Source organism: Cygnus olor, chromosome 4, assembly GCF_009769625.2.
Source record: "Cygnus olor isolate bCygOlo1 chromosome 4, bCygOlo1.pri.v2, whole genome shotgun sequence".
NCBI lineage: Eukaryota > Metazoa > Chordata > Aves > Anseriformes > Anatidae > Cygnus > Cygnus olor.
In genome coordinates this window covers 36,503,623-36,530,623 of record NC_049172.1, presented here as the reverse complement: position 1 = coordinate 36,530,623, position 27,001 = coordinate 36,503,623, and the positions used below count along the sequence as shown (strand labels likewise).

Sequence of the window (27,001 nt, the reverse complement as noted above, 5' to 3'; positions counted from 1 at the left end):
AAATGCTTGCCTCCTTCCTAGTTTCTAATGCTAGCAAGACTGTGGATGTCTTATTCTTACAGGGTGGATGAATACCTTTTTCGGCAGAGCTAACGTGTGGTACAACATGCTTAAGGGCAGCACTGCTACCCATATGAGAAAACCGATCTCCAGGCAACGCAGACAGCTTTAATCTACATGAATCCCAGTCATGGAGACATGCTGGGGAAAAAGTCTGACTGGTTGGGACAAGAGGCTGTGAATAAAAAAGGAAAGCAAAAGTCTCCTAAGAAAAGAAATTGGGAATTCACTAAGAACAAGGAGAAAAGAATGGGACTGACAAAACCTATTACTGGTGCCAGGTGTCTGTAGGGAAGTGCAGGCAACGCTGGGGTGAGAAGAGGAAGTCACAAGTACAGGAAGCAAAGTGAAGAATAAGTACTTATTAGAACAAACTTCCTGCATCTGAAAGCCATTTCCAGTATACTGTATACTGTCATTTCTCATATGTGCGTCTGCAATTCTGCTCTATCTGCAATTCTGCTATTTCCCCTCACCTCTTTTTTAAAAAGAAAACCAAACCAACAAAAAAGACTTTTGCATGTTTGACTTTGTAAACCCTGGCAATGCTCGGTGAGTTGGGGGTTTGCATTTGGATACAAGACCAACAAACAAAGATGTGTTAAGTGCTGTCTACGTACACTATAGAATCGCATGCAAACAATCATGACAGAGTGACCTAAACTTGATTATTCCTAAAGCTGACATCTATGGTGTAAGTTCCAACAATCTAACACAACTCACTCCCCAAACTACAGCATTTCCCCACCAAAAATAAATTAAAAAAATTAAACCCGGCCAGTGGCAAATTAAAGGAATTCAGTTGCAATCAGTGACATTTTCTCTGAACAGAAAGTTCTTTGAGACCCACTTAGCTGGATGACATACAGAGTCAGAATCAAAGAGCTGTACTGAGTTTGACCAAATGAAGCAACTGGCTCTGTATCTCATCTTCAAGAAGAGCCATAAATAGATACCTAAAGATATAAGACACTCTCCCTGTCTCTAGCTATTTTCAGTTAAGGAATCTCCAGAATGAGATGTAGTTCAATCAATTAAAAGCTTCTACACACACATTTCTAGTCTCTCATTGAAGCAGTAAAAAGAAATGGCCATTCTGAAAAAGGAGTTTTGCCCTGGTTCTGATCTAGTCTCAACAAATCACAGGAAAATACAGCTTTTACACATGCATAAGAAAACTAATTCTGTAAGTTTCTAGTGCTTCCTTCAGACTGCAAATCTTGACTACTAAGTCTCCAGTCCTACCAATGAAGTAATATGAAGAAGTTTCAATAAAGGTTTTAAAAGGTTTTAAAACTTCAGTAACATTTCTCTTCAACTGCATGCAGCAAACACACAGAATACTTGACAGCGCAGTGGTTTCTGATGACCCATATAACTTATCTGCGACATTCTTACTGTAGAGCAATGGAGATTCATAAACTTGGGCTAATAAAACTTTTACGGTGCAGCATATCAGCATGTAATATTTCTCAGTATATTGAAAGAGAAATTGTTCTAGTTCAGCACTGTACACTCAAGCCCAGAGCTGACCTAGAATTGAGAATGACTTGCCAACAACTTCCTTAGTTTTAGGACATACAGCTTTCAGATCGAACTGAAATTGCCATGGCATCAACTATGAGAAAGATTAATTCTCCTGGGTATTCAATTGCAAATAGCACATAATTATTTTAACAGCATATCATGCAATGACATGACAAACTTATGAGGTTAATTCCATGCCCACTGAAGTCACAGACAGTCTTGAAAAATTACTGAATTGTAAAGATGCTGGAGTGGGAAATTTCAGTAGCATTTCAGAAAGCATAATTGACATACTGAAAAAAAAAGTTTTCTTCACATTTCTTAACAAAATGATACTGTCAAAAATGTATAAAATATTAAAATTAAGTATCTCTACATGATTTGAAGAGCTTTTTAAGAGCTCTGCTACAAATTTTTGCAACTTCTTCAGGACCTGATAGAGCATTCCAACAGCCATATCTAATTGAAGTTAGAATACTTACCTGCATTTAAAGAAGGCAAGTTGTCTTTGCCACTTAGGCCTTCAGGGGCTGTACACTCATGAACCAATGCACACTACAAGTGAAACACAACCACATCCATAACACATTCTGGCATAACAAGGAAATTTAAAGCAGTTCATAAATGACAGACTAAAAAACAACACTGATAATTTCCCAGCTTTACCAGTAATTGTCATTTACATTTTTATTTTTACATTTGTGTTCCAATATATTGTACCAGCATCAGAACTACTGCAGAGAAAGTGAGAAAATATGATCAGCTATTACATAACAAAATAAAAAGGTTTCGTACCAGAACAATGGCAGAGGCTACAATAATTTTTGACTTGTTTTGTGGTTTCAGAGGGATTTCTTTCAACAAGACATTTTTCACATGCACAGTGCCAGAAAGCACTCCATGAATTTTTAAACAAGGGAAAAGTAGGAACCAGAAGAAAACTTTAAAATGTGGTTGTGGTTTACAATTAAAGTCCTCTGTTATACAAGTGAATTAGAAGAAGATTCCTTTGATTAGCTTAGTGTATAAAGTAGAAGTAGTTAAAGTTTTTGGAGAAATCAACTGGTATGAAGACATGTTAAATATACTATGATGACTATTTTGTGTTCCTCCCCCAGTAAGAAAAAAAAGTTTATGAAGGTGATAGGAAAATCCAGTAGCAGGACTCTTTCTAGATGTTCTGCTGCAGAGCTTGAAGCAAAGAGAAGACATGATGTGCTCCCTACCAGCTGACATCTCAAGTAGAACTGACTTACCAGCTTACTCCTCCCTGAGCAATCCCTTTGGCATAGTGTGTCTAATGAGTTCACAAACCTAATGCAGAACTTATCTCTTTGAAGTAATACAGCAACTCTACCTTCTCACAATTGCTTCTTGGGAATATACTCATAGACTGCATCCTCACTATGAACATACAAACTAGGGCTCCATGATGCAACACCATGACAACTAATTCCTAAAAATTGAATCCTTTAAAGACTACAATAAATACAGCTGTCACAAGGTTACTCTTTCATGCAAGTATTAGAACCCCTTAGAAAGGTGCTATTAAAAGCATTAGAAAGGTGTTATTAAAAGCCTTCTGGCTACCCCAGAACAGACACAGACCATTAATAACATCTGAAATTATTGTGTGAAGTCTCATTCCACATTTTGAAATAGAAGAAAAACGAAAGAGAAGGCTAGAAAAAGTTAGTCTTGCATATCTTACCGAAGCTGTACATTACAAAACCAGAAAGACTTCACAGTGTTTTTTGGCTGCTTTGGAATTGGTCCCCCTAGTCCATGGCTTTAAAAAGGCTTTGGGACCCCTTTGACAAGGATGGTTACAATACAATAAAGTGTAAAATATATCCTTAGAGTTTGGCCCAAAAGCAGACTGTTTTGGCTGAGCAGGAAAGATATTGAGAACAATGCCCTTCTCTTCAAATATACATTATTTAAAACATAATAATATTTTTTGTTACCTCAAAAAATAAAAAAATAAGGAGTATTTAATTTTGCATCTCCTGCAGCATTATCTGAACTGAGTTGATTTTTTTCTCCTCCATCAAGAGCAGAATAAGGGAAGCATCTGAAGTACATCATAGTATTAGTGTCGCAAAAATTCTGTCAGTGAAAATGAGACTGCAGAGACAGCTATCAAGTGGCAGCAGCTGTATTTCAGTTGTCATCATACTAGGGCCTCAGTAAAAGACCTTATTAACCACAAACCATTCAAACCCCAATTACGTCATTCAGAGTGGTCATTTCTGAATCCTTCCCCAGCCCAAGCCTCGTCATCCATCTTTTCCACCCCTCCTTTGGTTCTCCCATTCCTCCCAAAACCATTCCCACATATCTCCAAATCCCAGATATCATCCCCATCTCCACCACTTCTGGCTGCAAGACCTGCCAATTGGAGACCATTTTTTCCCTTTCCAACACCTTTTGTCCCTCCTCTTACCCCTCACCACGAGTCCCCCAGCTCCAAATACCTACATACACCCCCTGCTCAACACTACCCTGTTCTAGCACTCTGAAGCACCATTGCTGCCACCCTCCACCCCTCTAGATTTTCCCCACCACTACGTGCTCCCATAAAATGCAGCTGAACCTGCCCCTTCACAAGGGGATTCACCTCTTCTTTGGCTCGCCTGTCTGTCATTCTTTCCAGGTTTTCAGTATTGTGGGCACAGGTTGCACTTAGAAATCCACATGAACAGGACTTCAAGGGCAGAAAACAGAGGAACTGTCCAAGGGAAAAAAGAAATCAGATTTATGGTGTCTCTATGGACAGTTGTTGATCAGGAGTGGTTAAATAGGGTCAACTGAGGTCAAAATCAACTTTTTTTTTTCCTAAAAAAGGGGAGGGACTAGTAAACTGATAACAGAATATTACTCTCCACATTTTCATGAAAAAGTATTTTTACTTTATAGAGATTAAGTGTACACAGGACTTTATTCCAGAAATTATTGAATAACCATTTAACCCAATGTGGTATGAGTAATTTCATCATCTGGTACCTCTACTCATTTTAATTAATTCTGCACAATGAACTGAGTGGCTACCTTTTGATCCTGTGCATCTGTTGTGATGTGGCCCATTTCCCCATCTTCGAACTCTCCCATCTTCACAAGGTTGACTTCAATGGTACCAACTGTTTTCCCACCATCAGAAGTTCTGAAAAGAAATCCCATGACATTAGGTCATCTGCAGCATCTCATTCCTTTGACAAAAATATATTCAGTAAACATTTAGTTCCCTCTTCGTTCTGTATAGCTGCTGTTCTGTATTTAACTCATTATTTACATCCATAAAGCAAACGTTAACAGTAAGACTTATTATGTTTACTGCACATTGCTTAAAACAAGGGAAGTTTTCATCATAAAACTGAGGATTGGACACTTAGAAATGGTGGCAGAAAATGCTCAGAAGAGGGACTAGGAAGCTGGCAAATAAGAAAAAACTTTCAGAAAGAGTAATGTTAGACATGTATTTCCATCAGTAACTGCCACATTCTTGAGACAACTCTCACTGCAGGAAAATAAACCCCACTCACACAGATACCCTTACTGACCTTCAGAAAACAATCCTTGTGTCATGTGAGTAAAGAAAAATCCCCCAACCGCTGTTCTCCACGCTTCACCCAGCAAAATGGTGAAACCCCCAGGTTGCAGCCCTGCTGCTGGCATAGCACAGCTGGGATGGGGCACACAAGCTGACACCCACTGCCCCTCAGCTTTGCCCTCCTGTTATGCACGGGCTGTCCTGCAGCACATGCTCCTAACACCGCCCCAGGTGGCAGAGCCCTGTCTCTGGGCTGGGCTCCCACAGTTTTACATCACCTTTATTTTTGTGTGCTGTAATAAAGTCTAAATTAGGTCAGAGGAAGCCAGTTCTTTATGCTGATTAAAGTTAAGCACATACATCTGTCTTTCCGGGCATGGACACATTTATGATGCCAACTCAAACCTTGCTTTTTCTACACGAAAATCTCCAAGCATGGCTACTCCAAGCTTCAAATTTAAACATTTATATTTCGTTACAAGCCACTATACTTCAGTGTGTGGCTCAGTAACATATACTCATCTTGCAACTACACAGCTTAAATATGTTCTTACATAAAAGCTTGAAAATTACACACAATTCTCCATACTTTACATGTCACTATTTCATTTGCTGTAAGCTAAATTCATTAGTGACAATAAAATGAAACAATTAAAAATGAACCAATTCCAGATAGCCCTGCAACCCAAGAAGCCTATGTTAATTAACAAAGTATACAAAAGAAAAATAATGAAGAAAGGTTCAATGTCCAAAGGGTGTTTATGAGCAAAGGTACATATTAACCCTGAAGTATATGAAATGCAATTTAAGTGTCTTCTGATTTCAGAATGTTCCCCTGAATTACTACATAGAAGTTTCACTTCATTTTTTTCCTTCCTAGGTCACAACCACCACGCAAACTGGACTACAGCATTTCTAAGGAAAAAGAGAATACAAGAGATGTTAGCATATCACACATACTTTTAAAAATCAGAGCAAATGCTTGGCTACAAGCCTGACAATTTTTCAGTAGCTTAATGTGCCCTGATCGAAGTGTCAAGTGGATGATCTCATTGCCAGACTGCCTTAAATATGCAACAGCACTTGGCTGTTTCCTGAAAGGAAAAAGGTTGCATTCACTTGACCATGAGAAGTAAAATTTTGCCCTTCCATTTTTTAGGAATCATGATTTCTAAGGCTGAAGAGACCTGAAAGTCTGGCCTTGAACTAGATAAAACAGACCTGATTCAAAGTCACACCAGCATAAATTAAGAGTATAAGTGAATATTTAGCAAAAAGGTATTCAATTTGCAAATAAACTGATAAAAGCCAATGAGGTAAGTTGTTTGAGTTAAATAAAAATGGAAATGCCAGTCACACTTTCTCGGTCATCTCATTTACTTTAGAAAACTGAATATTCCCTCCTTGCTCTTACTAGAAGCATGCCCCCAGCATGGCAGTGAGCACTGCATTGCTTGCCTGCACAAGCAGCACACGACGGAAAGCTTTCTCCATACATGTTGAAAGAAATACAATGGATGTAATTTCACTTTATATCAATTTTTTCAATTATTTTCTTCTCAAAATCACTCACGTTCTGTTCTAATACATCTGTAATATTACAATCTGAAACATTCAGCAACTACAAGAGCAGACAATGGAAAAGAATAAAACTGAACAGTGGGACTGTTGCATTTTAATTGTACTCCTTCCTTCATTTCTCTCAACTTTCCACATGGAAATACAAAATCACAATTAAAAAAAATCCACAAAGTTTCTTTTTGATGCTAGAGGCACACAAATCAACAAAAAGCTCTATAAATGTCCAGGGAGAAGCCATCATTAGCTGTGTCACACACTGAATTTAAAATATCACCGGTGCATGAGTCTTCAAACAACAGACATGTCACACATTTAAAACTTCCAAGCAACATCATGAGGTTAAAAATTTGCTTAAAAGAAAATGGAAAGTGAGAAACAGAATTGATGCAGTGGGAAAAATAAAAAAGCCCACTGACCACATTGAAATAAGATAGAAAATTGTATTATTTTACTTTGTACTAAAACAAACAGTATTAGACATTAGATATACATATTTCATACCATTTGCTTGGACATACAGGAAAAGAGACACACACACACTCAAGCAGAGCATCAGGAAAATAGTTAACTGGCTTTAGGATACTTCATAACATATTAGGCTAGAAAAAGCTTATTTGCTGTTGTATAATAAAGCTGAGAAGTGCACTCTGCACTGACGTGCTGCAGTGAAGACTGTCCCTGCAGCAAAATGCTTATAGGCACAAGACAAGATTCAGTACAGACCCACAGGAGTTCAGTACTACACAACAAGGATCGCACCTTGACAAATCTGCATCACGACTTTGCTAACACACACAGTGGGGATGGGGAACAGAACAGTAAGAATAAATATGTGTCAATGTCAAGAAGCCCATATTCGGCTGTAACTCTAGCTGGCCTTTGGATTTGGAAAATTCCCGATGACTTTTATTTCTTTTAAAGCAGCTTGGGACAACTGCCCCATGTTTGTCCAGACCATCTGCATTTGGAATATTATCAATAAAAACGGAGACAAGGTGGTAGAAAAGTGATTTCTAAACCAGACTTGGAATGCAACACCAGAGGATGCAGGCTTCAGCAGCAAAGCTGGCAATGTTTCAGTCTATCAGTAACCATTCGGTCCAACCTGCCTGCATCCCCCATTGCTCACTCCACATGCCACAGTCCTGTGACAATCTACACCAGAGGCTCTGCAGTCCCAGCCTGGAGGAAGTGGTTCTGAGTGAAACTGTAGGTTTTGAACTTAAAGAAATCCTTTCATCAGAGTGAAATGCAACGCTGCTATTCAGCTCACTGAGTCAAATCCAAACATTTGTGAAGTTGTCCTGAAATCAGCTCAGGTTTAAAGCTACAACTACTTACTAACGCTTCTAATATTCAAGTTTATCATATGCATGGATTTGCTTACTATCCCAAGTCCTTAAGGACCTCCAGGTTAATAACAGCTCCCTCAAATACAAGACAAAGAGCTACCCAGTACCATCCTGAGCAACAAAAATGCACGCCCACCTTACTGATGATAAAAGGTTCGTGTGGGCATCCAGAGGGGAATAAACTAACAAGCTAGCAGTGGAAAAGCAGGTGAGTTAGATGGACCGAGAACAGCAGTCGTTTGCCTCCAATGCAGTACTCATTGAGTGTCATTACTGTGTATTGAGCATGTAAATTTAGGCCTGCTAATTGGTTCCCATGGCTATACCTTTCTTCCCAAAAAAATGGCTTAAGAACACAAAGAAAAAGAGAAGCAGACTGTGTATTTGCATAACAGTGTTAATTATAGATGACAAAGTGACTGCCTGAAAAGGAAACGGCATGATTTTCAGTCTATCAGGCAGCCCCATTCTCCAGTGCATAATACACAACAAATGAAATTAGCACAAACTAACATACATACTGCCATAAAATCCATTTTCTCCACTGATGCAATGTATTTTGCAATACGTAAGCACCAAATTGCTGTTCTTGTATAGAAATGTTGCTGCTTTTGTTTATTCTGCAAAACCACAGTAAAGCCTATCTCAACCAATATTGATTTAAACAAGTCCACTGGTAAAAGACATTTTGTAAAATGCTGAGATAAATAAAGTTTTGTGATGTTCAATCCGTTCTCCATTTTCATGATTTCAGTGAAATGTTGATTAAGCTTCGTGTCAAAACAAGTTTCCCCTCAACTCTCTGGGAGATTTGCCTGGCTTATAAAAGCCGAGTTGTTGTTCATCTGCTTCCTGGGGTGGATTTCGTGACACAAAGCAGCCAAGAAACAGTTTCAGAAAGGAGACCAGGTAGGACTAGTTGTAGACAGACTCATACCGAATTTTAATAGAGAAAAGTAGCTAAATATATAGTATTCTATAGTAATTATTTCCGAACAAAGTTATATATACTTAAACCACTGCAAAAATGACAGCGCTGCTTTCAAATCTTATTTAGTTAATCCAACATAGTGAATATAACTCCTCTTCAAGTGTAGTTAAATGTCTGCTGGCCCACTGAACTACAGGTTGTTTGAGGGGCAGTGTTATGAGGAGAAGGAAAAGCTGGGGAGACTTGGTTTTTTATTTTTAAATGATGTGTCAGGATTATTTTTTTCCCAACTTTTCAGAAAACAACTTAACTCCTTTATTGAAAAGAAATAGGTTTAGTCCTTCTCAAGATGAACCAAAATACAACAGCTAAGATAAAGCAGATTGAAATAAATAGACATTGTCCAAGAGGTCACAGCAACACAGAACAAATAAACAAACATTTTGATTGCCTGACAAACACAATTACAACCAAAAAAAGAGTTCTGGACAAACAACAAAGCACAAGACACTTCTACACATCTGCTGGATCAATACTTTCATTAATTCAACAGAAATCCCAGAGGCCTGGATGCTGTTCCTGTCAGGAGACAAGTCAGAAAAGTGGCTGGTGGCGGGATGGAGAACAAGAGAACAAGAAGACACTGCCCCTTGTTTTTTTCATTTCAACTTGCACACCACTGAAAGGTTTGGAACTTTTGAAAGCTACCACAGCATAGACAGAAAAGAACCTCCAAAAAAGCACAATCAGTTACATGTGTAAGGAAAGGCTAGAGAATACAGGACTGACAGACATCCATGGCCACATTCGCTCAGATATTTTGTGTAACTGATGCACCCCATCCTAGTTCTTGGTTTTGTAGAGTTGAAATCATTGCTATAAAGCTCTGCTTACAGGATGGAAAGGATTACCCCAATTTCACAGTGAAGTGGCCTACTTCTCCTTTCACACTGCCTAGTACGAGGAACATCTCAGATGGACCTTAATTTCACAGAACATAAAAGAACACTATCATCTTTTGCCAAGCTTGCTGCTTCTTACATATTAATTTACTGGAAATCATACCAAATTCACCTGAGCTAAAATTGACTTTGCTGAAAGCAGGACAAACTACCACCACGTGGGAAGCGGCTCATGGACATACTAATCACTAGCCCTATACAAAAGGCCATACACCCCAGCCAAACAGGACAAGACAACCTACACCACACACACCATCACACAATTACGTTGTATATAGAAATAAATATATAACATACTGTGTATATAAATATCCTATATGATTCTATGATATCCTATATAGAATTATAGATCTATGCCAGCCTTCCACAAAAAGTCTCCACAAAATAACTACCAAAATACAAGAATATTCCTTTAAAAACACTTCTATACTGTACCTCAGAAAGACAAATGGAAGACAATAAATGAATAAAAACAAATGCATGACACAATAAATGAATAAAACCAGTGAAAATATAACCAGATTCTCTAATTAGACCAATATCTACAGGATACAGTTATTTCCAGATCCTTAAATCTCTATTTCAGATCTAACAAAGTTGCAACAAAGTAGCACAGGCACTCCCTGGCAAACTCCCATCCAAAGTATATCAACAAAAAATAAATAAAATTGCATTCTCTGACAAGGCGATATACATATATATATATATATATATATATATATATATATATCTCCCATCCTGCTAATGGATACTAATACAAGAGAACAATGGGAGAAAAACAAGTTTTGATTACTAAACTGCTCTGGATAAAATGTCATTGAAGAGAGGCAGATGATTTGCATATTTTGTGCTGTTGAATAGTCATAACCAGGAAACAATCCAACATTTCAAAGGTTAGGAACATTTTTCTTAACTTAAATAAATAAATAAAGCCAACTGAAGACTATCACATAATGTATCCACAAATTAATTAGAGTTGTTATAACATTTGTCTTTTAGTATTAGCTGCACAAAGTGGACAAACAAGACAAAAAATATTAATTAAAAGCAAACCTGAAAAGGCTCAGAAGTTCAACTGAAACTAAGCTGGCAAGCTGTCATTTATTGTTCATCAGTTACCTCAACTTTTGGTTTACGTATTAGATGGGTAGGATATAAAATACTCTCAGCTTCCTGAAACTTTACATTCTTTTGATTTTATATTTGACTACATAGTCACTTATTATGGCACCTGTCCAAGGCATTCTTTCATATCAAGGTTTCAACATACCAATTACAGAGATAAGCAAATTTGTCCCCCCCCCCAAACTTGAGAATTTGAAATTCTCTAAGAATATGCTCTTACAACATGAACTTGGTATTTATCTACCCAAACATTTCCACAGAGAGTAGTCAGTTCATATTGTATCTGATCCTGTTTTCTACATTAGAAAACAAAGTTATCCTCTTGTTAAGCATGGCATTTTCTGTGTTTGGGTGAAACTAAAATAAAGGCATTTTGTTAACTTTGTCTCTAAGCTATATACATGTATGTGATTACTACTGTTATAGTAGAAGAACTGCTATAGCAGGTTGAAGGCTGTTACAGTAATAAAACCAAAATATTTCAAAAGGTTTCCCTTCAAAAAAAACGTAGTGTCCTTGAGATAATGGAAGTACATCACCATCACCGTACAGGTCATAATTTAGACTTCCAGCCAAATCAAGGCTTGCTTCATGTTCAATTTGTGCATGTAGGATGAAGAACTTTTTTTTTTTTTTAACAGTACCCATGTGCGTTATCCCAGGCAGAACATACACCAAAAGATGCCAGATCATCATCTACCACATGTTGCAGTTTTCCTAGTCACAACTTCTCACCCTGAAAATTTTGCTCATTTAGAAACACTGAGTTTGGGCATTAGCTCTGCGAGTTTTAGCTCTGCCATACCTAGTAATCCCAAATAAACCTCCAGCAGGTTTGCAAAAATCAGCTCAACATCATCTCTGCATTTTACACAGTCCAATGAATTGATTAGGAAAAATCACAACCTAACAGGTTTCCTCTAACCTTAAAAGGGTTTTGATTTACATCTTGATTTATCTTATAGCCATAAATCAGTATCAGAGGTGAACTCTTCAGTGCAGAGCTTTAATAAATACCTGTTCAGCACAAAACTAGGTTTCAAACACTGTACCTGACTCTCCTACAGATCTGTGCCCTGTGTCACTGAACAGAGTTGTACACCAACCCCCATTCACATTTGAGTTGGGCTGCACATAATGATGAGGTTAGGAGACAGCACTGATTTCACGAGAGAAGTCTTAACTCGTTATGTCCACTGTCTTTAAATATGCTTAGAAGCCAAACCAGCCAACTGTACAATGTTAATTCTTTAATACACATGAAACTGAGAACCTTACACTCCTTTCTAATAGAGATTTCGAAACAAACCCACTACTTCAAGTTCCCTGCGATTCTTCCATAAGTTATACCACAGAATTATTAACCTTCTCTAATCTGACATGCGGCAAGCTCCAGTTTCAATAACTGGTATTTCATTTTGACTTTGTGCATGGTAGAAACAGAAGCACTTCAAGCTGATATCTAATATACCTGGGGTAATATGGAATTTCAAACACAGTCAAGCAGGAATCAACAAATGCCTTGGATTATTAACTTGACGTGGTTTACTACAGATGAAAACACTTACCTGAGGGTAAGGGTCAGCTGTTGCTCCTTTGACTTCACCAAGTCTCCTACTGTAAAAGTTGTATAGCCCAGGAAGCTTCGCTACAAAACAAAGCATAAAGAAAAGACAAGATCTCTATTAATTTTTGAAGTTTTATTTGTTATTTTTTTGGCCGTGCACCTGGAAATCTTACTTGCTACCTAGAAAAAATACTACATTCCAACATACTAATTTGACACATTATCTGGTAGAAATTTGGTATGCATCTGTAACGCTATTATCAGTAAGTTGTTCAATACTGGTTTTATGGGCAGGAACCTCTCTCTTTTGTTACAACCTGTCTGACAACCTTAAAAATAATAGGCTGCAAAGTGTACAGCTGCAATAAAGTTTTCATTCAGTACCAGCATTTGCATTTTGCACCCTCTTTCTCTATTCCTATATTTCAAATTTCTACATTACAAGGAATGATAAATTTTCAGTGTTTTACCAACGTCGCTCTTGCTATGTTTTTTTTTTCCCCAAGGCACTACCATCTATATGTTCCAAATGCAGATGTATTTTGCTATGAAGCTACTTTTACACCAAGTTCAGGGCAAGGTTATTAATAGAAACACTGTATTGCTGTAGTTCATAGCAGCATTTCTGTGTGCTTGTTTCCTTTATTTCCATTCTAAGGTAGACCCTATTCATTGCAGTATGAGTGTAGAGAAATGTGCTAATGCAATTAGAATTTCTAAAGATAAGTTAAGCTGCTACACTATGTCTATTCCTTGCATCAAAATTACCTTCACACACCATCAAGAATATGGTGCAAGGAAGAAAACGAACCCATCTTTTGCTTTTATTACTTTTCATCCTCTGCTCATACTGCACTGCATATTGCTAAAATCTCATTTGGTCATTTTGTCCAACAGTATTCTTCTTGCCCTGGGAAAATTGGGAAAAACTGTCCACAGCCACCTTCTAGGCATTTATTTTTGAATATACAACTCATTATAATCTATTCACAGCAAATAATACTAAGATCATAAGATTATATTGAATTTTTGCAAGGGAACATCAAGAAACAAAGTTTGTGTTTATTATGTTATTCTGATTTTACTCTACTGTTGGAATGGCAATCAAAATAAAATTCCATGGTAGTTTACATATAGTCTTGGATATTCCAAATTCAAGCAGAATAAAGTTGTGCTCATGTGAAATCAACATGCTGCATGCAGAAAACAACTGCTACCTTTGGCAAAAAAGAACAGAATTTGTTGCTACTAAGAAACAACATCTTTTGGTAAAACAAAACAAAACAAACAAACCTGCAGCTGCTTTCTTTCAGGAAGGCCAGCTAGATATTGTATACTTGCATACTGGCAATAAAGCTCTACAGCAAGATAGGTTTTTGTGTATATAAAATGTATAGTTCACACCACAATCCTCAATTTAGGTAAGCCACAACACTGGTCTTCAACTTGGTAAGCTAGGTTATCAGTTATGGCTCATTCCTAACAAAAATGCAGGTTTAAAAATAGATAATTGATTTCCTGTGTTTTGGTTGGCACTTAGGCAGCTGAGGAAAAAAAAAAAAAAAGCAAGCTGAGAGCCTAGGGAAGCCTGGGAAAGCAGCAGATTTGGGAAGTACTAAACAGGAACTAAGGAAACAAAAAAGCCTATACAAAATATACAGAGATAAACAAGTCATACAAGCAAAGACCATGGTTAGTTTTCACTGCCAAAGTGAAGCATGTACTTGTCTAGGTGTGACTCATGCTGAGACGCACACTTGCTAGAGTGAACACACAAACATCTTCCTTTAGATCAGTCAACATGACAGCTTTTTTTTTTTTTTTTAACACTGAAACTCTACAGGGGCATGGTTAGCTCAGGTTATTCACGTTACAAGAGAACATCCTTCTTAGTCCAAAGAGAACATATTCTGCAGCACAACTTCTACATAGCAGCCTTTATTGGATATTTCAAAGCAGTTGAGTGCTCGCAGCAGTGACCTTATCACTTGGAAAGAGGAAGACGGATATTTGGAACAAAACTGATATAGGCTTGGGGCTTCTTTCCGCAGTAAAATAGAACTATACACCCATTTCAGAACCCAAAGTAGGAGTCCTCACATGATCAGGGCTAAGAGGTGATGACACAGCTCTTTTCTACAATCTGGAAGCTTTGGTCACTGTACCCACTAACCATCTCTGAGAGTTGCATGTAGTTCTCCAGGGGCACAAAATTAAAGGTGAATAATTTTATGAGCCTTAAAAATTCCACTTATTTGCTTGTTTCATATTCTTCTGCTCATTTAAAATAAAACTTTCTTAACCTGACAATGCAATTAGGAATTATTTGCAAAATTAAATACAATTGAGACTGATCCCGTGACCTAAATGCACACAGTCATGCTAATGTTCAAGGGTTCTAATTTCAAATGATGCTGGAGATTACTTTTTCTGAACTGATTTACAGATAGATAGTATACCCTAGGGCCTGAACTGGCAGTCTACAAACCAATCAAACTTTGCATGTGTAACTTGGAAAGGCTTTAAAATTTGACTTAAAATAGAATGGCTGCTGTAATGCTAATTACAGAGCAATGTTCCTCTGTAATTTTGCTAGTAGAGTACTTATGATTATAAATGTGAGGATATGAGCCTTGACTAGTTTGGTGAATAATCTCGCCTAGCCAAAGAGAAAAGTCCCTATAATAGCTCATTGATTATTTCATTAAGATTGAACACCGCCAACTTACAGACTTCTCAAACACTAGCTGAAATGCTGGAAACTATGCCAAGGAAGCCCTGGTAATGCAGGAAAGTCAGAACCTTATATTAATATTTTCAAAATCCCAGATCCTGTTTAGTCTTTTATTCAGCTGTAGCAGGACTAATGTTTCACTGTCCCATGCAGCCTCCATATTACTTGGGAGGCTCTAGCCTTCTAAGACCCAGAAAAGACATCCCAATACCTTCGCCAAAAATAGCCCAGACGCATAGAAAATTGATCTCACTATCTACCATCAGTGCCATTTCTTCATCTGAACCCAAAGGCAACTCCTACAGCAGAACTATTTATACTCTGCACGTGAAAATGAGAAAGCAACGGATCAGCCTCATTGAGATAATGTAACTCCCTGCTCTCAATCCAGATTACTTGCATGGCAGTAGCAAGAAGTCTAGATAGTTGTGTTTCCCTCAGGTATATTTCAGTTGAAAATGGCTTTCAAGACATAAATGAATGGGATGATAGCAATCCCCAAGCCTGTTAACTCTTGCCTTGACTCTTCATTCACTTAACCCAACTTGTGCTATTAAAAAGAAAACAAAAAACTAGTTGCCAGCTCCTGTTTAGGCAGAATGTTGTTTCTCTTTGGTGTCTATGTCTGCTGATAAGGTGGAAAAAAAATCTATCAATGAAAAAAATGGCTTACTCCAACATCTGCTCTTGGCTCCTTGTGATCAGGTAGGACACTGGTGCGGACCTGAAAGGAAAGAAAAAAGGCAAAGCAAACAATTTTTTTTTTGTTGTCACTTTCCTATAATGAGAGATGTGCCCATATACTTTTTCCTTATATTTGTCTATATTTAAGAGCTGATTTTAGAGGGAAATTATATATATATATCTGCATGTGTAATTGAATAACAATTAATAATTTAACCACATTTTCTGGTTTCTTTGGAGAAAGAGTACAGTCTCTCATCATTACCCATTTATCATTTTGAACTTTCCTTTTTTTTGACTTCAATCTCAGACATCCATTTTTCTACTACGACTTCTGTTTTTTCATTATGTGCTCTAGGTTTTCCTGAGCAAAACACAAACCTTTGAATGCTGCATATATTCAGAAACAGGTGAAGACTGAACTTCCCTGGAGTAACATATGTTCTAGTCTTACCTTGGGAGACATGAGATATATGAAGAGATCAAAAATCTAGCAAGAAATAGTTTGTAACCTAGGTCAAATTCATAACATTTATGAGTATTTATACTAGTGATTTATTTTGTAAAATAGCATAACTGGTGTATATACCACAGCTTGTAACACCAGGAAAAACACTCGTGTACTAGAGTGGACGCTTATTTCACATATTCATTTTTATAAAAATTATATGTAGAACAACGAATATGTATCTTATAGTTTCTAGTGTTCTTAAAGACATATCTAAGTGTCAAATTTCTCTAGGCATAAATGGTAAATTCAGCTTTAATTAACTGTCCTTTTTAATCATATAAAGCAGCTTTATCTAAAGAACATTTCTTTTGGTCATTCACAGCAGTGTCACATCTACTACACACACCGCCAAGCATTCAAAAGACTGAATCATTATCATTTGTGAAACTTTTGCATCCGTCCTTAATTAAAGCCTCTGCATTTCAGTTTGTGATTGAAGGCCACGTTCACAAGGCACATCAGTTTTGTTGAGAAATAATGCTAGATCCTCTTCTCAGTTACACTAGGTTTACCACACCAAATCCCCTTTGACTTTCAATGAGTTCCCCGTACCTACTGCCACGGGCTGCTCAAACGCCCTCTTCTGACACCACCATTACATGTCCAGCCATCTCACAATGCCCAGGTATTTTCCACGTGAGGCAAAACATACGGTAAGAGGCTACTTAAAGCAGTCACAGAAAAATTGACTTGAACTCCTTCAAACTAGAGCTTTTCAAGAAGGCATTCACAATTTCACTCCCTCAGTACAACTCTGGCAGTGGTATAAGAACACACATGCAGACAATTTTACCCTTGTGTCACCTGGCAGTGACCATCAGCACCCTTCTTTTCCCCCACAGTCCCTTTTGCACAGAAGGCAAGCACTAAACTCTTCTAACACAACTACCACAACTCCACAGAAAGCTGGTATGATTTGCTCTATACCAAGGGACAATTTCAGCTGTTTGTTCATCTGGAAGGGTCAAGCAGAAGGGCCGGCGTACCTGCATGCAGTTGGACGCTTTTCCCAAGCAAGGTTAGACAATGACTCTGCTTTGCAGAGCATGGAATCAGAAGCATTTGTTTATGCAGCAGCAAGACTACGTACTACCTCTGGGCACACTTTACAAAAAAGAATGAGGATAGTAGAAAATTAAGATCTTAGTCTCTAAGAGTCATCTGCTTTTCCTCCCAACTTCTCTGCAACTGAGTATCTTCCCGCTTCTCTGTGTAGGCTGCATCTTATACTCTTTCTAGGGAAGTGTAGGTGTACTTCATTTGCCAACACATGGCACAAAATAAGCATTGGGAGATGCCTCCTCTGGGACAACTGAGGTTACCGAGATTTAACAGCTTATGCAGGTGCCTAACTAGGTGTATGAATAAAAAGCAGCAATCAGATACTTGATAACAAATACATTTTTTTTTTTTTTAACTTATTTACTTACAGCTAGGGCACATGATCAAAACTGCCTTCAAAAAAAATTGAAATCCACAGTTCAGAAATCATGTATTACTTATGAACCTGCCCCATAACAAGTGTATTGCAACAAACACACCACCTCTGCAATATCCAAGCAGGAGCTGGAACACGCCAACAGACAGAAAGATCTGTACATTAGGAGTGCTTTGAGACACGCTAGAAAGAATCAGATCAGCCCCACCAAGGCTTATTGACTCGACATAATTGCCAGCCATACCGGAGCTGTACTGTCTTGCACCGTGCCTCTATGGAAATGATACAGGCCATATCTACATAATGGTCTGTTGCAGCTCCAATTCCAGAAGGATTTTACAGCTTGGGTACAGGGCCAGACTCAGCACAGCTCACAGCTTCAGCTGCTGACATTAGTCTGCAAATTACCACACACACAAATGGAGAACTGACTGCACTGAAGTTACACTAGGAGGAAAAAAAGACAGCTCTTGTTATTGCATTTTCTCCCACAAAGCTCTGAGATCACATATGCCCCAAAACTGAAACACAGAAAAATTAAAGTCACACTTCTGAAATACAGTTACAGCAACCTCACCTTATCTAGGTCTGCTCATTTCCACAGCTACTCATAAGATAAATAACTAATCCTTGAAGGCAAAATCCCACATTTTGGAGTCAAAGTAAATAAGAAAAAGCTGTAATATCTATCCATATAAATCTAAATAATCTTAGTGTTTTCACAAAATAGATTGAAAAACAGAAGGAGGAGGAAGTTTATTTGCCTTGTTAACATGGTATATAGAATGAGCAGTATTCGTTTCTCTAACCTATTTCAATCAACTTTTTTTCTCCACAGAGAAAAGGATCTGTCAACTGCAAGGATATGTGAGAGATTAGAAGTGACAAAATGGTCTTTATAAATTGGAGACAACTTGTATTTGAGTCCTAGCAACACTGAAAATAGATGCTCTACTGCTACTACTAATTTGCTCTTTATTGAGACTTGGGCTACAGATACTCTGGCAATATCAGTTTCTATTGCACATTGCATTGAATTGAGAAGGAAAACTCATGTATTGCAGCACCTAGTTAACTCTCAGCAAAGAGTTAACACAGACCCATGCTGCAAGGCATCTTTTGCATGATGACATCACCAGCACACCCTTGTGAACAGCTGCTGGCAAGCCATGACCTTTACACTGTGGTTTCAGCACACACAGTTTGCACCCATGAAGAAACACCTGCAAGTGATGGTTTGACCCTTGCAGGGGCCTGAAACACCATCTCTTCACAGAGCTCTCAGCTGCAACACATCCAGCCAAGTTGGGGAAACAACAACACATTCAGCCACTAGCAGAACCCCCCTGAATGCTCAGCACTGTCTGGCAGGGGCAGCAACACAGTGCACTTCAGTTAACCTCCCCACCAACCTCGAGTCAAAATTTTGAAATTACTACAATGACTGCTAATACATTATTAATATAATAATGCAATAATTAAATCATTATAATGACCTGTTATATTAATAAAAATATACATGCATTTTCTCCATCTCATTTTTTTTGTTGTTGTTTTTGTTTCTTAAAGCCCAACCATGTGAAAAAAACCTGTAGTCTTATATAAGTACTGGATATTCTAGGCAATTATCGTCTTAATATAAAAGAACATTCTCTTTGAAGTATTTAGTCATTACAATCAGGCAGTAAGCCAGTTGCTTTCTTGCCTTTGATGATTTCAGGGAATCACTCCACGTACAGTTTTTGAAGTCTGTTGTATACCAGGAACAATCTGCAAAGTCTGAAGAGTAAAAACCCTGTTCAGGATGCTCGTGATGCCCTTCTTCCCTCTGCGTTTGCAGTGTGAAAAGTCACAGAAGGCACATTTGAGCTTCTGTGCGCAAGCTACTGATGGAGCATTGCAAAGCTTTTTTGGCTATTCATTTATATGGACCAGCCAACAGGGAGCTGTTACTTGCTCAAGTCTGAGTACCTCAGGCAGTTATTACAGTTCCACTACCCAAAGATCACCAACACAGACTGCACAGTCCAAAAAAAATAAAAGTAGCAGTTAACTGCAGCCAGGGATAGCCAGCTGTTCGAGAAATGCATCCCAAAAACGCTCATTGCAGAGTAATGAAGAAAATGGGACATGAAAATAAAAAAAAGAGAAGGTAATATATGCAGTTGGTCTGTTTGTTTGTTTCACCTAACTGTGCATTTTGCTTGAACAAGATTTTACTGATGTGTCCTGCTCTGTTTCTGTCTCCAAGTCTGTCTGAGCATCTTGCTTCCCTGAAGCAGCAGACTAACCCTAGTTTTCAAGCTGGAATTTCAGGGAAAAATGCCCTGCTAGCATGATAACATTCAGCACTGCTCACAGGGCCTGAGGCAACTGGACAGAAAAATAATAAAAATTCCTTGCAAATATCAGAGAACCTGTGCCAAAAAACCATGCTAGAAACACCAAGGAAAGAACTCGCACTCTAACCACTTATTTCAGGGGACACTCAGAGGATGCAAGCCAACGGTGGTGAGAAGCATATACTGCTCTCTGATCAACAGCCAGCCAACTCAGTCTCACTTCAGTATACGATTCACAGCATAAATTAACGCAAATATTGCTGGACTGATCAGATGAAGAGCACAACAGCACAATATTACTAGAACACAAACTTCAGCAAAATTTGTAAAAATTACACTGTGACTCTGGAGACCTTGACAAAATTGAAATGAACTTTTTTCTCTGCTGAATAAACAGTCTATTTTTGAGTATGCTAAAAGCTGCATTTCATAATTTGTATTTATTTCCTTAAAAGTCACATTAAGTTCTTCAGAAACCTTACTATAAATTAAACATGACACCATTTACACTGATGAGCCAGTTATTTGCGAGATACAAAGTTTCTATTTGCATTTCCTATAGGTATTTCCAACACTCCCAGTGTGGTCTGACTCATCTGAGCAGCTGAAAACAAGAACCCAGGATTTAAAACTCTCTACAGCTGGAGCAATTCTGTCCCCAGTACACATCTTCTACCCAAGGTCCCTCTAGGAGTTACTATTATCCCTCTGTCAACACCTGGGGACATTGCTGGGGGGGACAGGAGGGCTTAAGCTCAGTATTTTGAATGAGTTCTTTTTATGTAAGGGACAGAATTAACCAACTCTCTGCTCCCCTTCAAGTCAGAGGCAGGGAATTGTTGTAAAATTATGCAAAGAGAAAGTTCAAGACTTGATTCCCCTGCCACTCCTTTAAGTTGACTTTTTTTTTCTTTTAAATGTGAATTTATAAAGTTTAAAGCGAACATTTCACAGGAATTCTGCTCAGCCAGTCAGTCTCCACCTCCTGCATTTTCCAGTTGGCGTCTCTGTCAGGGCACTCCAGCAGTGGATTTTCACTGGAGTTACCTCTACACACAGTCACAGATGTATCACCACCTGAAAGAACTTCTGCTGACATTTAAAACCAGCAGCATTGTTTCCCTCAAGTCTGTGCCATGTTTACAGGCAGTGCCCATCAGTCAGTATTCTGGATATCAGCAGAAGGCATTTGGAGAAGCAGAGCAAGATGCTTCAGCTCTGTTTTACTAAAGAATGCAGTCACAATACACATTTTCTGATTAATCCCACTCCCCTCAAAAGTGGTCAAAAAAGCTTGAAAAAGCAATCAACAACAGATAGTTTAATAAAACTCATTAGCAACACACGACTCTAAGCACCTCCACATCATTTGTTTTAATATTTTGCTATCAGACAACAAATAATAAAATCCCCTTCACAAATTTCTGAGCTCCTCTTCTGACTGGAAAGTCATTTAAGAAGCTGATTGCCATAATAGATCAGAATCATTTTCTAATTTGCAGCTGAGCATTATTTGTGGAGAGTTTATACTCATTTGCTCTTCAGGTAAGTAATTTTTTTCTCTTCCTCACACTGGTCTCCTGATGTATTCATAAGAAGGGAATCATACGCCCTCTTGTACTTCATTTTATTAGGATAATAAGCCAAGCTTTTCCAATACATGATGATACAATAGGCTTCCATTCCCCAGATCTTCCTATCTGTTCCAGTCCTAATTTATCTTTCTTGAACGTAAGTGATCACATTATTCACAGGTTTCCAGAAAAGGCCTAATTTCTCTATATTGAACACAGTTCCCTTGATTCATCTCTGCTGTATTACATCTGCTGCTCAGAGACACTTAATCAACTAACCTGCTTTGTCCTTTATCTCAATTGTTGCCAATGCATGAAGTCTTAGTTCATCCAAAAAGCTTCTGTTAGGAGAAAACGCAGTACTGTACTTGGACACTACTGTATTTCATCCTATTTCTATTACTCCTGACTCTGAGTTCCTCAAAACAGCTTGGTGGGCAAAGAGTTCCCTCACCTGACAACACTTTTTCTTTAGGAGATCAGGAATCTTCTTCACATGCCAAACTTCACTTTAGCAAGCAGAAGAACTCTTGCAAGCCTTTTCAGAAGAGCAGGGAAATGTCAGATTTTATCAATGAGGCTTTTTCTTTTGTTCCTATGACACTCTGTAATAATATTTAAAAGAACTGTAAGCCATAGGGAGGCTAAGGTCTGGTGCCCATATTACCTAATGGATGGCCATCACTTCTGATTTGAGGAACTCAGGGTAAAATTTATCATCGGATTTACTGTGCTAAAAGGGATAAATATAGGTTAGAGAAATGAGTGTGTTTTTTTTTCCCCCTTTTTTTTTTTTTAAGGCTTGCTAAGAGTTCTGATTTCTTTGCCTTACTAGGCAAGACATATCTATTAATGAAAGACTATTTTAGCAAATCTATAACTGTTCTTCCCTAGATAATGGCTCTTCCATCCTGAAGAACCACAGTACTGTCATGCAACTGAATATTGTGTCCAGGGCCCCCCAGTGCTTCAGCTGCACTGCTGACAACCCACCCTTGAGGGGAGAGAGGAATTTTCTCACAGGAACCTTGGGGAGCTCCTGGGAAGAGGCAGCAGATGTCTATTCTGACTTATCAGAAACTGTACAGATACAAACATTTCCAACTACCCAAATACAAACATTTCCAAAATTATCTACAAAGAAAAACGTACAAATTCATTTCTTTCATTTAAGAAAGTATTTTGTTCTTTGACTAGAACAGCTGAACCCGCATAACTGGAATTTTGCTCCTAAGGATATAAATACCCAAACAAACAGCCTACTTGCCAGCCATCTTTAAACAAACAAACAATCTTTGATGGTGCTTTGACCTTTGCACAAACCTCTCTCTCTCCTGAGATGAGAAACTGAAGGTTTATTTATTATTTAAAGAAATTCACTGCTAGCTTCAAAAGCTATTTCAAGATAGAAGTCTTATCCCTCCCATAAGCTACACTGTCTCCTGTACAGGCAGGAAGAAGATGTCACCGTGGTCATATTTAACATTCTGCAGCAACCTAAATGTGCTTCTGTACTTAAAACACAAGGCCCAAAGCACACATCTCACAGTTCCTTTACTTCTCAATACTAGGTTGTAACAGAGAAAAGTTTGAGAGCATTTCATTGATTTTGATCAGTGGAATTATATTCACAGTCACTTCCATACAAAACGCACATGATTTTGATCTCAAAACCATTTTACAGTCATAATGGTTTTCCTCACCTGTATGTGTCACTGTGCTTAATTTCCATATTAAGATAACCCCCCCTATTTTCCATATCATCTTTTTTTTTTTAAAAAAAAAAAAAAACAACACATAACTAATTGCAATCTGCAAGGCACAGCAATCCTCTCCTATAAGCAAGATCAAGCTGCTGCATGGCTGCAGTTAAAACCGAATCATCTGTGAGCACCCTGCTTCCAGACTGATTAGCAGGCTCAGGAAAGTGATAGCCATGGCTGACAGGGGTAAGCAATTAAATGCTGATTCTTACGAATCTTTACGAGTGGGAATAAAGACATGCAGTAAATACTTTTAAATTGCTTGTTTCTTGCAAAATATACATCATGATCATGAAAAAAAGATCCTAAGGTTCAGAGTGAACATTTAATACATTTAAAAATCTGCACTACTCGGGGAAAAAAAAAAAAAACAACTTATTCTTAAGCTGAGAAGTAGTAATTTTCCAGGACTGTTTCAATCACACCTTGTCAGCAAATAACATACTTCCACAAACAGTAGGAGCATCGTTCCTAGCAAAGATGCTTTGGTCTGAAATTTGACTGCGTTTATAATTCTTGCTTGTGTCTTCTAACTTCCTATTTGGAAATTCAGCAAGGTAACATTTGCTGGGAAAGACAGTATCTGTTATTAGATGAGGTGACAAAACAGAAAGGAACAGACAACTTGGTTTTTGGCACATGACAGCAGTGGATTCAAGGAAACTCAAGAAAATCTCCTTCATGGACTCAAGGAAACTCGTGTGCCTGAAACCTTGTTTGCTTTCTCTATCATATCTGCTCATCTAATAAGAGACTGCTTACTCCTATAGATCCTGACTTGGACCACCCCAAAACTGCTGTAAGTTAACTAAGAAAACAAACACTCACAACAAGATCTTCTCTAACATTTCAAAAAAAAAGCCATCTCCATTCTAGCCCACCAGACAGATATTTTCTGTGAGGTATCCAGCTGTCAGCCACAACACTACAGCTTATTAAGCTGCCACAACCAGGAGACGGGAAAGTTATAGCACAAATTCCTGTGACAGCTTTTTCCCCCCCTTGCTCTTTCATATTTCACGCACTGCTCCTTCACCTCTGATACACAGGATAATTTTTCAGCATCGCATCCTTTGTTGCTTCCAACAGTGCTCTGCTAAGATGACAGCACTTGCTGACTCACCCTTTACTTCCTCAGCAAATGACATGAAATGCTGTAGGGTGAAGAGATTTAAAGTCAGTATCGTTTCTCAGGATCCACAGAAATTGACACCAGAAGAGTGAATTGGAAATTTTTAAAAGGTGTGTATTTCAATGCCACTGAACAGAAATTCTACTTCTAAAAGAAATACTGTCACTAAATATCCTTAGCTAGTCTTCTCCCAACACAAGTCAAGTCGTTAAAAAAAAAAAAAGCTGGTTTGAGAAAGGGTATAAACTGTATTGAACTCGGTCCAGATCTAGGTAAACTGCCTGATGGAGCATGCTTGTGTTTCAAACGGGTAACAGCTCTTGGATCAAAATAAATACTAGAAATTCACTAGAACATTACTGTAGAACAATAGAGGATAAAAAAAATTAGCAGTAATGTTTTACTGTTATGCAGATGAAATAACAGAATTTGTTTCTAAGTAAGTCGAAGGAACAGATCTAACTTCCTACAGATGATGAGAATTTGCAGAATGTTTAATGGCTGACTACAGGTATTGCAACATCTTGAGGACTTTTGAAAACAAGTAGGACCTTCTACTTAATAAACAGCACATAGGCTATACTTCTGAAAAAGTGGTAGCAGCCTTACCTACCAAAAAAATTTTGTCAAGTTCACAGTTGACAGTCTGCAAAACCTACAGTTTCTCCTCACTTCTTCCCCCACACACAGTACTCCCATAATCTGGCACAACAAGTAATTATTTATAAAAGAACAGCATTTCAAAACAAGATGAATTATATCATTTGTAGTTAAACATGTTAAAATATGGTAATCTGTTCAGCTTGAGGACAGGTTGCAGTGTAGTGCCCTGAACAGGGCATCATCCCGTACGCTGACAGGATGGTGGTAATTGTAGAAAATCCATGTTCAGAGGTTTCCTCTTTACAATTATATCTAAAAGTGAAAAAGATAAATGCAACACAGAACGGCTTATATGTAAAATAAGTTGTATTCACAAGCCATCTTCCAACTCATACAATAAATTCTGTATAATTACAGACCCTCTGCCTCCACCCTGATTATTACAGCAGTTGCCAGAAGTCTTCTTGCAGATGCACCCCTTAAACTTCACTAAGAATCAACGCAGAGCCCTCTGGATAAAATGCATGAGTCTTTAAGTCCTGTAAGCATTTCAAGACATGAATTAACTTAGCACGAATGTCAAGGCTCATGTACCCACTTTCCTAATAAGACCAATGAAATTTCCGATGTCAAAAAAGGCCACATCCAGTAGCTCACTGGCACACTTCCATTCAGAAGGAAACCACACACACACAAAAAAAAAACAAGCAAAAACAACAAGAAACCCCACACCCATTTATCACTTATTTCTTATGCTACAGTTAACCAATCAAGATGTTGATCTAAAACAGTAACAGCCACATTTACAAAGGACAAGAAGAAAAGATGAGAATGTAATGAGAGAAATGAATCCAGGAGGTGTTTGGATGAACTCTGCTTAATGCCAGTAATTTATTCCACCTGTGAGTGGAACAAATGAAAAGAGGATAAAACAGCTGGCAAGAAAGCAGATGCATAGAAAACAAAATTCAGAATCAGTCACATTAGAGCAGTTATAAGATTTCAGTGTCATACATGCTCTTCTAACATCAACAACTTGAAATATGCATACATATAGTTGGGACTAGTTTGACTGAATTGGCAAATAAAATAGTCAAATAGTCACACCAACTGATGGGGTATTTTTAAGTAATACTCTCAATTTTACTTATTGCTCTTGTGCCACATCATTTTAAATTACTAGTAAAAACTCAAGAACAAATAGATAATTCTGTTGGATGGACTGTGGTAAATGTTGCATCAGTTAGCGTCTTTTTCCAACAATACAAGAAAAAAATTTTTAACTGAAGATCACAAAGAAATCTGCATATAAGATAGTTAAAATGACTAGAGAAATAGGCTACAAAAGAGCTGTTTGAATTCCAAACTCAAGTTTAGGAGCATGAGAAATGGGATAAAAAAGAGAGACAAAGGTCCTTCAAGAAAGCATTCTATTCTGAGGCATCATTTAAGCTGTTCTCTAAATGTCACTGCTATCCCACGTGAATACAAAAGAGAACTTGAAAGAAAAAATTCAAAAAAAAATTCAGCTGTACATGCAATGGACTCATTTGAGGAAAAAAGCT

The 27,001-nt window shown here is 38.0% G+C and overlaps 1 protein-coding gene across 10 annotated transcripts in view; it reads right to left on the bottom strand.

Moving 5' to 3' along the window:
- INPP4B (inositol polyphosphate-4-phosphatase type II B) overlaps positions 1-27,001 on the bottom strand; it is a 347,812-nt gene that overhangs the window by 159,996 nt on the left and 160,815 nt on the right. For 6 of the 10 annotated variants that reach the window (XR_005819226.1, XM_040554780.1, XM_040554778.1 and 3 more), the window contains exons 8-12: positions 16,063-16,113; positions 12,657-12,736; positions 4,639-4,750; positions 4,208-4,318; positions 2,070-2,142 (exon numbers count right to left, since the gene is read on the bottom strand). Coding sequence is in view for 9 of the 10 variants with exons in the window: in XM_040554780.1 (XP_040410714.1) it covers positions 2,070-2,142; positions 4,208-4,318; positions 4,639-4,750; positions 12,657-12,736; positions 16,063-16,113 (427 nt within the window). In the remaining variant the exon portion in view is untranslated. The remainder of the gene's footprint in view (positions 1-2,069; positions 2,143-4,207; positions 4,319-4,638; positions 4,751-12,656; positions 12,737-16,062; positions 16,114-27,001) is intronic. The other 4 variants (XM_040554781.1, XM_040554777.1, XM_040554782.1 and 1 more) reach the window with 1 other exon arrangement.